The 12,283-nt window shown below is 42.8% G+C and overlaps 1 protein-coding gene across 1 annotated transcript in view; it reads left to right on the top strand.

Annotated features, from left to right (window-relative positions):
- Window positions 1-1,183: 1,183 nt before the first annotated feature.
- mei1 (meiotic double-stranded break formation protein 1) overlaps window positions 1,184-12,283 on the top strand; it is a gene marked incomplete at its 5' end in the record, with an annotated part of 43,784 nt that continues 32,684 nt past the window's right edge. Inside the window, 9 exons of the mRNA XM_079177055.1 lie at window positions 1,184-1,327; window positions 1,593-1,716; window positions 2,804-2,854; window positions 3,976-4,049; window positions 4,529-4,634; window positions 8,872-9,081; window positions 10,447-10,625; window positions 11,612-11,720; window positions 11,859-11,978. Of these exons, the coding sequence (XP_079033181.1) occupies window positions 1,184-1,327; window positions 1,593-1,716; window positions 2,804-2,854; window positions 3,976-4,049; window positions 4,529-4,634; window positions 8,872-9,081; window positions 10,447-10,625; window positions 11,612-11,720; window positions 11,859-11,978 (1,117 nt within the window). The remainder of the gene's footprint in view (window positions 1,328-1,592; window positions 1,717-2,803; window positions 2,855-3,975; window positions 4,050-4,528; window positions 4,635-8,871; window positions 9,082-10,446; window positions 10,626-11,611; window positions 11,721-11,858; window positions 11,979-12,283) is intronic.

Below are 12,283 nucleotides of genomic sequence, written 5' to 3'. Positions count from 1 at the left end.
ATAGTGTATGCCTCTTGCTCAAATATAAGATATGAGCCTACACCCTTGAACTTCAGAGGCTTTTGTTACACTTACACCTTTAATAGCACTACTGTATAAACAGTGGTGGACCAACAAACCATTGGGAAGAAACCTGGAACCTAAGTGCAGGCAGTTTAGGTAATATATATATATAAATGTGATAACATGGCAAATGCAGTATTTTGCTATCAGTCATAATTATTGAGATTACTTCTATATGAATCAATCAAGTGTGGAGAGCCAAGACATTTGATGAAATGTCATAGATTCAATTTAATTACTTTCACTGTATTCTAACTTTTATAAGCAATTACTTTTTGCCTGGAAATTATGGTGTAATAGCTTGTAATAATTATCTACAATTGTTCACCACTGGAGTTTGTTATTTCAGTGTTATTCTATAAGAATCAGGAAAGTTGTGTTGTTAATTGTTTTATTTTACCCATTCCTTTATATTTGACTGAGTTGACCTCACAAAGAACAAAAAGCAAATGCAGGAAGTAGAAAGATGCACCTTTTAATGCCATTCATTTCACCTTGAATACTTTGTGTACAAAATGTTATCAGTAATAATACTTGTGTATTCTCTATGTAAAATATTCGTGCCATTATATTAGTTTTTGTACTTACATTGTAATATATTCTTTAATACAATTTTGCAAAAAAAAACGGTTCCGCATTTAAGTCGATGTCAAAATATCTCACCGTGTTATTAACTGGTTATTGAGTTTCGTAAATTTCAACTGGGAAAATTCCGACCTCCGAGGTTGTCTGGAACGCACCATCCATGAGCACGCGACCTGACCTCGAGGCTTGATGAAAGTGGTGACATTTACCTCCATCTGCTACATAACTGTTTAGTTTAGTTAATGGTTGGTTTACCGAATTACATACATGTGTTTGTTGTGGTAGCTTTGTCAATACTTAGACTACGTTTTATTTTCAAAAGTGTTCCTTAAAAGTACTTACAGTTTGTTTTTGAGGGAGCATGACGCAAGTTGCTAATTCGCTAACGTTAGCTTAATGTTGTAGTTAGCTTTAATTAGTCGAGCTGTGTAGCTAGGATAGCTAGCTTTTCATTCACCTCCCCGACTTTGCAAAAATGAAGTTGAGACGCCATAGTGTGCATCTTCTGTTTCAACAGGTGGAACGACCAAAAGAAATGTCAAGTACGGATATTGTATTTGACAAGTTCCACTTCCGGCATGACCCAAAATGGAGCGGCCGCCTGGGGCCTGCAGAGGGGGGCGGGCTGCTGCTCTGTGTGGCCTGCGTCATTGAAATGATGGAAAGTGAAGATATAGCGGTGAGGAGTATTATCTTCTTTTATTTTATTTGAAAATGAGGACCTTCCTAGACCAAAATGAATCATGCCATTATTCGGCTGAATAGTGTTTGTGAAGTTATAGCTAGCTGTGTGTGTGTGTGTTATCCCCCCAGCATTCCTGTCTTAGGTACATTTTAGGATTGATCACAAAAAATATACACGGAAAATACATTTCCCTGTTAATTTCCCTTGATGCACAGGATTTGTTTACCCTCCCATATCTCTCCCTCTGTTCCTGCTGCAGTTGGTGAGGAAGTCTTTTGCCTTGTTTGGCATCAGCGGGGTGCTGAAGTGTTCTCCGGGGGTCCTGAGAGAGCTTTTTCGACAGGACAACACATTCTCTCTGCGTTTTACAACTTCTCTACTGGGTGAGAAGTGGTGAATCATACAGCATGGAATTAAGATGTGAAGGACGGACTAGCAAGAAGGACCAGGAAGCACTGGGCTTTTATCTCTCACCTGTTCTGTTGTCTTGAAAGTAATCTCCACTGGGTCAGCCTTGGACCTTCATTAAGTACCGGGTACATAACTTATGTTCCTCCTTCATGACAGCTAGATTAAATCAAATGTGAAATTGTCTGACTGTCTAAATACTGTCTAAATACTCTCTGCTGACCAAGCTATATGTAGAGTATAAAAGCTGTACACCAATGCAATAATTACATTATTACGATACAATGATTGATGAGAATCTTTTAGCGAGTAATGAGTTGGTCCAGCACTCATCCATCTATCTTGGATGTATATAAAGCCATCAATATTATGACAACTGCCGAGTGAAGCCAGTTACAGGGAGAGCAGCTTTACTATCCCTGTAATTGTGGTAAATACCTTTCTGCAGGTTAAAAGCACCGGGGTGTTAGTTCATAAAGTTCTTACCACCACAGTGTGTTTTTATGGAGGTGCTACTTATCTCCTCATTGGATCTCACCAGGTTATTACAGCGTGAAGTGTTATGCCATTTGAGCACTTATCAAATTAGGGCAATGAGAGGATGTGGGAAAAAAAAAACCCAGCTACGGCCATTATGACGGTAAAATAGCCATTACGGTGCTTGTGGGACGGTCTGCTGAGCGGAGTTTCACCATGTACCGACGAGAGCATACTCCAATATAAGATATGCCTTTCATTTCATTTTTACACTTGCAGGGCAGTATTTACAGATGCAGTCGTAGCAGTTTTAGCATTTCTCACACACTTGCTTCATGATGTTTTTTTGGTGCAAAACCTAACGCAGGATGCAGTAGATTTAGATTTAGGTTCTTTTAGGGTACAAACTGTACAGTGTGATTAATTAGACCTCAACCCTCAATAACATGGGTCTCCTTGTACTTTGTGCCCTCTGTTTTGTCAAGCTCCCATTCATATTATACCTTTGGCAGACCTCTTGAAATCACAATGGGTTTGTGAAGTGTGCTCTCTAAATCCAGCGTGTCGTTTCTGTTCTGTCCCCAGGGATGCTTCACACCACGGAGGACCAAGCCACTCAGGAGAAGGTTGACCAAGGTAAAGAGATGCCTCCTATTGGTTCAGATAATGTGTGTGTGTGTGTGTGTGTGTGTGTGTGTGTGTGTGAGAGTGTGAGCGTGAGTCCATACACCCTGCTCACAGGCACAGACGTTTTTATGTTGTGGTTACAATGCAGACAGTCTGAGAGTGCAGACACACACACAGGCTATGAGTCACTCTTTATCTCACAGGCACTTACACAAGAACTGTCTTTGTGACTGTGATAATGATGTCCGCCGGTTACTACGGTGGTTTTACTTTGACTTCACTCAGCAGTTTATAAATGTACCGTTTTTGAAGGCGTTGACCTCATTTTATTGACATCTCACTGCTACACTTTGCAGTATCTTTTCTCTTTGCATTGATTGATCAGTTGAGGCTGCTGTATGCAGATTTTCTTTAGCGCCCAGTCGGATATATCTCACTGCGGCAAAGTCGAACAAAATGCAAACAATCTTTTGCAAAGTGCAAATGACGTTAGGAGATGTTGTGGTAGCTTTCTCAAAACGCCTCAGGGACCACTTTGCTATAATAGTTAAGTAGAGTGCTTAAAATTTGACACAGTTTTTGGCTCTTTGCACAGAGAATTTGTGACGAACACATTGTGAAAGTCATTTGAGCCCTATTAATAATGCAGTCATGATGTGTGTGTGTGTGAGAGGAGAAGCCAGCAATCTTCCAGAACCTTTCTAACGTCAGCTAAGCTGCAGTCTGTATTATTATAAATCAAACATGATATATTCACAATAGATCTGCACTGCATACAATAAGAGAATGAAAAGATCACTCAAAATGTACACATTTGAATTTTCTAACTGCAGTCGAGTGGGTTACTTGGACCTGAAAAAAAGTACATCAGAGGTTATTTTTGATGGGCTTTATAATACTAATTAATATTTCTGTAATAGATGGTAAAGACTAAACTTCTACCTTTTGTTCTCTAGAAATCAACAACATAAGTTCTATATATAATGCAAATGAACCTGATTTTTAATTTCTAACCTTTTTTTTGCAGGGAACGGATATATGTAAATATTGTAAAGACATATTTTAAACTGTAACGCCAAAGTTTAATGAATGTTTCTCTGTGTGTCTAAACGCATGCATGTGTGTGTCAGTGCTGGTTCAGCTGCTGTTGGAGCTCCAGAGCGAGCCGTCGTACCGCTTTGTTTTGGACGAGATACACAAACAGGTGGGACAAACGCATTTTTACAGACATATAAAGAAACACACCTGCTCCTCGAAACACGTGCCGGCACGGAACACGCGTCAACATCATCAAATATTCAACGGCACTTGTGAAATCCACGACACATCCTCCCAGGGTCGTTTAGTAAACAGAACGGGCTCGCCTCCCTCGCGCTGCTGCTGTGTCACTTCTGGGGGAGGCGGTGGAGGGAAAGCCTCATGATGATAGTAAAGCTGTGTGTACTGATGATGACAGAGCATGAATTACAGGGATTAATATGTAAGAGGATCTGGAGTATCAATTGTGGCGTTGCAGTACATGTAGTTGAATCATTTTCACGCCTGCTGTGGTGCTAAAATAATACCGATACAAGACATATAGCTGAAGTGCTTTGAAGCTTTACATCGTGTGTATGCGCCCGTGCCATGTTCCTTTCTATCATTGTGTATCTATTGTTGTTTATCTTTATTTTCCCTGTCCAGCTGAATGACCAGCTCTGCGTGAAGGGCTTCCTGCCCACCTTCAACTTCTTGGGGAACCTTGTGAAAGCAGTCCCCAACGTGGCCCACAGTCTGGTGACTCAGTACGGTGAGACACCTCATATCTCACAGTTACATATATATACTGGCACTGGTGTACAAACAGCACTGTGTTGTCATTTTTAATGGTTATGAGTAGCACTCACAGTCAATAAAGTTGCATCAAAAGCTGCTGTTTTGACATGACATTGCTTTGTTGGAGGGCAGGAGATAAACAGCTTTATACTGTTGTCAGCAGCTCATAAGCATTCTGCCTACTTTCCTTGGTACTGGACAAAAGGGTGATGCATTTACGTACTTAGTTATTGAGAGATTGACATTTAGAGAGTTGCATAATCATTGGGGATCAGAACAGATAATGGGTCAGTTTTAAAACTGCAAATGAGTTTGGATCGGGTCGGCTCTCAGATGGCTCGACGTGCTGTGGCGCCTGTTATGTTATGTTATCTTCTCTGTGCCTTCTAAAATAATTGGATTCAAAAATAATGCGACACTGGGCCAAGTCACCTTGAAAGCTGAGATCTGGAAATATTTTAAACTTGAATGGAAGAGAAGGATGTGAAAAGAATATTACATTTTCAGCCTCCCTTGTTCTCTCTGCACAGGGAGATCCACAATTCAATTTTGACCTTTTCAATTACATCCCTAATGCATAGACATAGTCGTCCCGTGTCCACTTTTGAAATGGTCTTGAAGGGAAAAAGTCACAAAACTATATTTTTCATATCCTTTCCCCTGCACTCTCCCAATTCAATCTCTCTGGCTGCTGTGACCTTTTCCATTACGCTCCAGCTGCATTGAGATAACCGTGCCGATGCCATGCCAAAAAAACGCTACTACATGTTCATCCAACCTTTCCCCTGAAATTGCCCATATATATGGTTGTATTTATATCTTTATATATAAAATCCTGCAGTGTAGTGAGCCAGAACCGGTTTAATCTCTGCCACAGTCGCCTGTATAATGTCTACTTCCTGGACCACTACTCTCTGTTTAATGAGCATCATTAATCAACCTCAAGCGTGTGTTGTATGTTTGTGTCATGCCCGAATGCTTGTTTTTTTTCAGGCAAGAGTGAATGTGAGCCCCGTGCCAAATAAGCAGACAGCGTAGTTATTTCACTCTGCAACATGTGTGTCCACCTTCATGTATTTTAATGAGTTTTACAAGCTCCCCTGAACAGCCTGGGGTAGCGGTGGCTTGTTGTGAGGCGAACGCGACATGCGGGCTGCCACTATTGACTGTGTGTGTCTGTCTGTGGCCCGTCACTCAGCAAGTCTCTGTGGGGCTGTTTGCACTAATGACAACAGCACGGCAACGACAACACGGACCCAGAGCACCCGACACATTTCTCTCTCTCTCTCTCTCTCTCTCTCTCTCTCTCTCTGACTCCCTGTCCACCTGCCAATCTAACTGATAAACCCCTTTGTTTTGCTCTGCTCTCTTCTCTTTATCCTCTCTCTCGCTCTCTCGCTCTCTCGCTCTCTCTCTCTCTCTCTCTGTTCCCCCCTCCCTCGCTCATCTCTGCGTTGCTGGTGTCTTACTCCCTTAGGTCCTATCTGAGGAGTGGGTACACACATGTGAGGGAGCAGGGAGGGAAGATGAAGCATTAATGAGATAAGGAAAGAGGAAGGGAGACAAAGATAACAGGGAAGAGGAGGGAGGGAAAGGACAACGGCTGCAGTGTTTCTTGCAGGTCGAGATCATCACAGCGCCAAAAATCCAACAGTGAAGTCGCCAATGACACGATATCTCTGATAAGACGACACATTAATGCACCGTTTTGGCAGATTAATCTGCGCTTAACAGCTGGGTTTCTATGCAGACATTTGAAAGAAATACATAGAGAAAAATACGTTTGGCTTTGAGAGCATGTATTTGGATGCACCAAACAATTGCATTTCATTTTTGGGGAAAACACTGGAAGATGAAAGTCAAAAGCCACAGAAGGGCTCAGTGAAGCAGGCTGAAGCAACAAGTGCAAAACAACAGAGAAACACTGTAGGAAGCAGATCACAGGACGAACAGAGCGGCAGATCACAGCGACACAGACGGCAACGGAAGTGAACCTTTTGTTTTATGTGCTCAAGAAAGCAAAATAAAAATGTTTTATCTTTTCTTGTTTCAGCTCTTTGTGCGTCTGTCTCTGTGGTTGCACGTATGTGTCATAAAATAAAACAAGGCTTTTATTTTCCACCCGTCCTTTCACCACTCTTAAATTGTGTTCGTGCACTTCCCTCCTCTGCTCGTGGAGGTCTTATCTCCCTCCTCCCCCTCTCCCCTCTCTCCCTTCGTCGCTCTCTCCTCTCCTCATGCCTGGCTCTCATCTCGGCCGCCTCGTATATTTCGGTTTAATCAAACATGTCTGGGAGCCTGTCCTGCCTCACATGGGTTTTGATCTGCTGCACAGAGCGGCTGGGTTTGGGCTCGGCTCTCCTCCTCGGTCATCTCTTTCCGTCTATCTTCTCCTCACGCTGTCTCTTTGTTCCTCCGGCGCTGCCCCGCACTGAACCATCGTCCACCCTCTGTTCTCAAAGACGCTCTCTTTCTTCTCTGAAGGCATTTCTTTCTCTCTCTGTCCGACCTTCTTACATTTTCCCTTATTATATTTTTTCTTATACATCCACAAAAATAAAGTACGTAGTACAGCTGTGATGTAAACGCTCAAGGTTATCTTACTCGCATTAAGATACCTGATTAACAGAGTACCGGCAACTTCATTCTCTACTGTGATCGTAGTGTGTCGCTTTAGGCCTTTGATTTAACGTCTTCTCTTACTGTTGGTCGGTCATTTCACCCGATCTGTATTTAGTGGATGTGGTCATGGGCCAAAAAGTTGCCATTTGCTCACTGAGCTATGATAGCTGGATGGTTTTAGAGAATCAGCCTGCAGTCCACGCCGTGTCCCAACGTCATTGTTTCAGTACATACACACACACACACACATTGCTTCCCTTCCCCTGTCTTCATTCAATATGTCATTTATGATACCGGTGCGGTGCCCGTTAGGGGCCGAGGCTGTTTGCAGCGCGTGTCCTTTCAGCGACGGGCCGAATCCGATTGTTTGGACCCCGGGAGAGCTGCTTGCGTGGAGAACCACACATCTCTCGTTGACACTGCAGGCTGATTCCCCTCTCTTTTCTGACTCTTGTGGATGCCCTCTCCCTCCCCACATCTGTCTTATCCTCTCTCACCCTCTGGCTTTCTCTCTTTCTCTCACTCAGCCTTTTCTACCCCCACCAGCTGTTCTCATCTTCCTCTTTTGCGCCACCACTCTCTCCACAAGTGTCTCTCTATGCTCTGTCTTTCTGTTCTCCCCTTTCTTCAGATTCATGAATCATTCTCTCTCTTTGTCAGCGAGCCAACCTGTGAGTCTCCGAGAACAGACTCCTGTCCCGCTCCTATGTACTCTTTTTAATCTCCTTTCCCCCCCCCCTCTCCTCCGCCTGCCACTTTACTGTGCTCTCTCCTCACTCGCCGACAGTCGATCCTTTCATCTTCACGGCGACTTTCCCTCCACGTTGGCTCCAGCATTGTCTGTCGCCGCTTAAGAGGTCGTTAAGGTGAAACTCACAAACAGACTTTGTTCCCAGAGGTTTGCTCCATTTCCACGCCGTCGTCTGGCTGCTCTCATTGTGTTGCTGTTAATCTCTGCTTCTCTCACAATATATTATCTTTAACTGTCCTCTTGGTACCTCAGTCTCCTCCTCTCTTATCTGAAAGGGTAACTTTAGTATTTTTCAACCCTATTTTGCTGACTAATGGGGACAACAGTTGTTTAATATCAGTCCAGTATTGAGGGAGAACTCGGCAGCCTCTAAACAGGCTATAATGTAATCTAATAATGTTTCTCACCGTCAATGTACGACCAGTATATGTTCTTGGACAACATTATGGAAAAGACTCGACAGGGAAATAACGTTTTTCTTTACGTTTCGCTTGATCCGGTCTTTTTTTTTGCCTCGATATGAAATCTCGCGGCCTCATCCGCTTTGTCGCAAACACCTCCCGGCGCTCCTCTCTCCAACTCTCACTCAACGTTTGTCTTCCAGCGACGAAGTCACATCTTACGTGATTTCAGAACGAGACTTCTCCTTGAGCGAGACTCCGTGAGACACCGGATCAAGTGAAACCCAAGAAAAACGTTTATTAAACCCGCTTTACTTGATTTGTTGCATTTATACACAAGATATCTTTTTGTTTTAGTTGCACCGGCCCGGTTTTCTGTCTCCTCTTCTTTTACTCTGTGTGTCCTCGTCTGTCTCCCGTCTCTGTCCACCATGCAGGGCCCTTGCTGGAGCACCTGTGCTCGGCCCTGCTGTATCCAGACGAAGCGCTGAAGGCTTCGGTGCTTTACGTGTGGCTCAAGCTGTTCGGGACGGCCGGGGGCTCGGCGGCTCAGTCTTTGCCCGTTGCCATCAGGGACAGAGTGTGTGTCCTGTTGCTGCAGACCTTGGCCAAAGCCAGCTCCCCCCAGCTCATCAAAAACTCTGTCGGTGAGAAAAAAAACCCCATCTGCCCCTTATTTTATTCAGCTGTCTTGGCCAAAGCCAGGAAATATTCTATATAAAAAATATTCTTCTTGAACTGAAAGTTTTCGTGACAACTTACTTCTTTCAGAATGAGTGCGTAAAAGCATACTTGAGAGCATCATTAGCTGCCTGGACCAAAAATGATTGGCCTCATTTATTTTTCTTAAGCGCTAGAAAGTCTTAAGTGAGATTGAATTGCTTCCTGCTACAGGTTTGAAGTTGTAGAGATCAGAACAGTGTGCATATCTTTGGCACGCATGAAAAATACAATTATCGAGCCAATATAAGGGGAGGCTGTTATTAAAAATAGATGGAAATTTGAACTGAGCACAGCCGCAGCTAGTTAAGTGACAGACTGAGTGAATGGCTATTATGAATTTGTTGTCATGTAGGAAACATAATCTCACTCCCAGCTGCCTGGGATAGACAAAGGACCGGGGCTAATGGGTTTGGACTTAACACGGGAGTAAAAGGCTTTAGAGCACGGGTGGCAATTATCTTTCAATTAAATTTCACAAACTGCTGTCTCATCATAATAGATCCCCACTAGTTAGTAGGGATTATTAGTAATGAAATAGGGCTGTTTTTTTAATTTTAGAAAAGCTAAAAGGCTATAAAATACCACTTTCATCATCATCTTTCTCAGTGACGATCCAGAATCTTCTTCAGGGCGAGGCGAGATGGAGAAAGAGGGGTTATACGGAGATGAAAGAGTGTTGCTAGCTGTTTGGAATTTTCATTTTTTTAAGGATAATAAGCTCTCCAGCGTGTGCATTGGGTGATAACCACGACGGAGTTGTTTAAAAGGAAAGTCATTATTATCTTCCAGTTGTTTTATTACTGTATTAACTTGGGAGAGAGGTACATGGTTGGGTTATTCTAGTTTTTGGAGTAGCTGCAGTTTCTTCTGTTGTTTGTGTAATTTTGAACAGATTTAATCTTAATAGACCTTCCCTCCCAGCCCCGGTGAGAACAGCAACATGGAGGAATTAAACAGGATTATTGTTTTTTTTTTAATTTAGCGCTGTATTATCTACACAGCGTTCCAAGACCTTTCCATGAAAAGAAAATGTGCTTTTTGTGCTCTCTTGGGTTTTTATTCTAGTACTTTGTCCCCAAGTGGCTGGAAAGGAAAATAAAATCCATGCAGCTGGGAAGCACTTAATTGCTAATTATATAACTGTTTATTGCATTGTGTGTTTGAGTTCTGATGTGTGCTCAGTATGAATTTACGACGATTGACTTTTATCATTGCAATAGTGATGCTTGTCATCATGAGCATATCTAAGCCTTGTCATCAGTATCTGTATTGTGTCTTTCCTCTGCTAGGCCTGCTGTGGTTGCTGGTGCAGCTGCCGGAGGCAGTGTCAGTTCTGATGAACGGCAATACCGATCAGACGGTGTGCCATGAGAACCAGAACATCCACACCGACGACGAGCAGATCCTCGGCCAAAACCAAGAGCAACAGTCCCCGGACCAGTGCCCTCTGCCTCTCATGCTGAAAAAGGTCTCTGTCCAAACATCCTGCTCCCGCCCCCACGACCCACATACTCACACTGACGACAGTCATAACAAGAAGCTCTAATCCTGGATTAATGGGCCTTTGAAATGGGCTTCAGGGAGGGTTTACCGTGGACAAATATTTGTACTTCATGTCTGGGAAATTCAATGTGCAGATTACATCTGGTTACATTCTCTCAGTTAAGACTCACATTACACCACAGATCATGACGTTAGCACTTTCTTGTAGAAGCATTGTGTGTTGAGTTGTTATAAAAATGTAACTCTGAACTAAATAATCACCCAAATCTAAATCATCCCCCAAAAACATAATTATTTTGTGGCTTTTAGGATCCATTCTACTTCTAATTAATTTACTCTATGAAAACTACAGAGAACTTGGAAGGCAAAAGATTCAAGTATTGTTGCAAAGACAAACAACAGCAACAGTGCTGCACAAAAACTGAACAAGAAAAAGAATCGTGCACCCTTTCTCAGCCGGGTCCCGAGCCAATAAGATCATCTACTTCTCTTAGATTCTCCATCGGATTGTTTCGTTGCCGTTATTGGTGGTAAATGATGTCATACACATTGTCTGTCTCAGGTTCTATGGAAAGTGTTTATAAGTAACTAATTCATCCATATTTATCCCAGGGGTCACTTTTTCCTCAGGTTTAATGTTTAAATTATAATACTGATATTTTTGCCTCGCCTGGCATTTTTAAAGGAGTTTATAGATCAGAAATCATGTAAATCTGACAAATGTAGAAAAACATGATCATTCTGATAAGATATCATTTCCAAGTTGCCATGTAGGGTCACGGTCCTGATGTTTGGCAGCCTTTGACAAATTCATGAACTAGAATGAGCTCAGTTCAGAGTATAGACGGGGTACTAGCTATAATGTATGTCTGTACAATAAAGAAGCTCTCCACACTGTTTTCAATGATAAGTGGATTCTTATAAAGATAAAATGTGTTTATTTCTTTCCAGTTGCTGATGAGTGGTGATGAGATGTTGCAGGTGACCAGTGCGAGGTGTATCGCATCCGTCCTGGTTCATTCCCAGTGCAGCGCTCCCTTCATCAAGGCTGACATACCTGGTGATACACACACACACACATACACACACACACACCTGCACCCTCAGCACTGTTGGAGGTTTATTTTAGCATTTTAGTGAATAGTGTAGCAACATTGTGTCACTCAGCCCTTCACACATGTTCTCTTTTCCCTCTCAGAGTTTCTGTTCGACCGTCTGGCCAGTAGTCATAGTGAGGTGCTGCTGTGGTCCGCCTACAGCTGTTTGGTGTTACTGACTGAGGACCCGCTCTTCTTCTCCCAGTGTCACTCGGTCTACGGTAAGAGAACTTAGACAGCTTGCAGAACTTCTTAACCACAGTACTCCGGAATCTCTACATGAAAGAGCCCATTGTAGAACTTCAACGTTGGGTTTCGTGGTGTACATCTAAAAATGAATTGATGGAAATATAGTTCATGTGACAGCTTATAGATGAAGGTCTGAGCCATGAATAATTCAGCAGCAACCGTAATGATGGAAGATAACCGCGAGCGTAAACAGACCACGTACATATCAGCGATGCGCTCCAGATCAGACTGGAGACGTACACACTTAAAAGATGGGGGAGTAGTATTTTAAAACAGA

This window comes from Pholis gunnellus (genome assembly GCF_910591455.1).
Source record: "Pholis gunnellus genome assembly, chromosome: 17".
NCBI lineage: Eukaryota > Metazoa > Chordata > Actinopteri > Perciformes > Pholidae > Pholis > Pholis gunnellus.
This window is presented reverse-complemented; position numbering and strand designations above follow the sequence as displayed.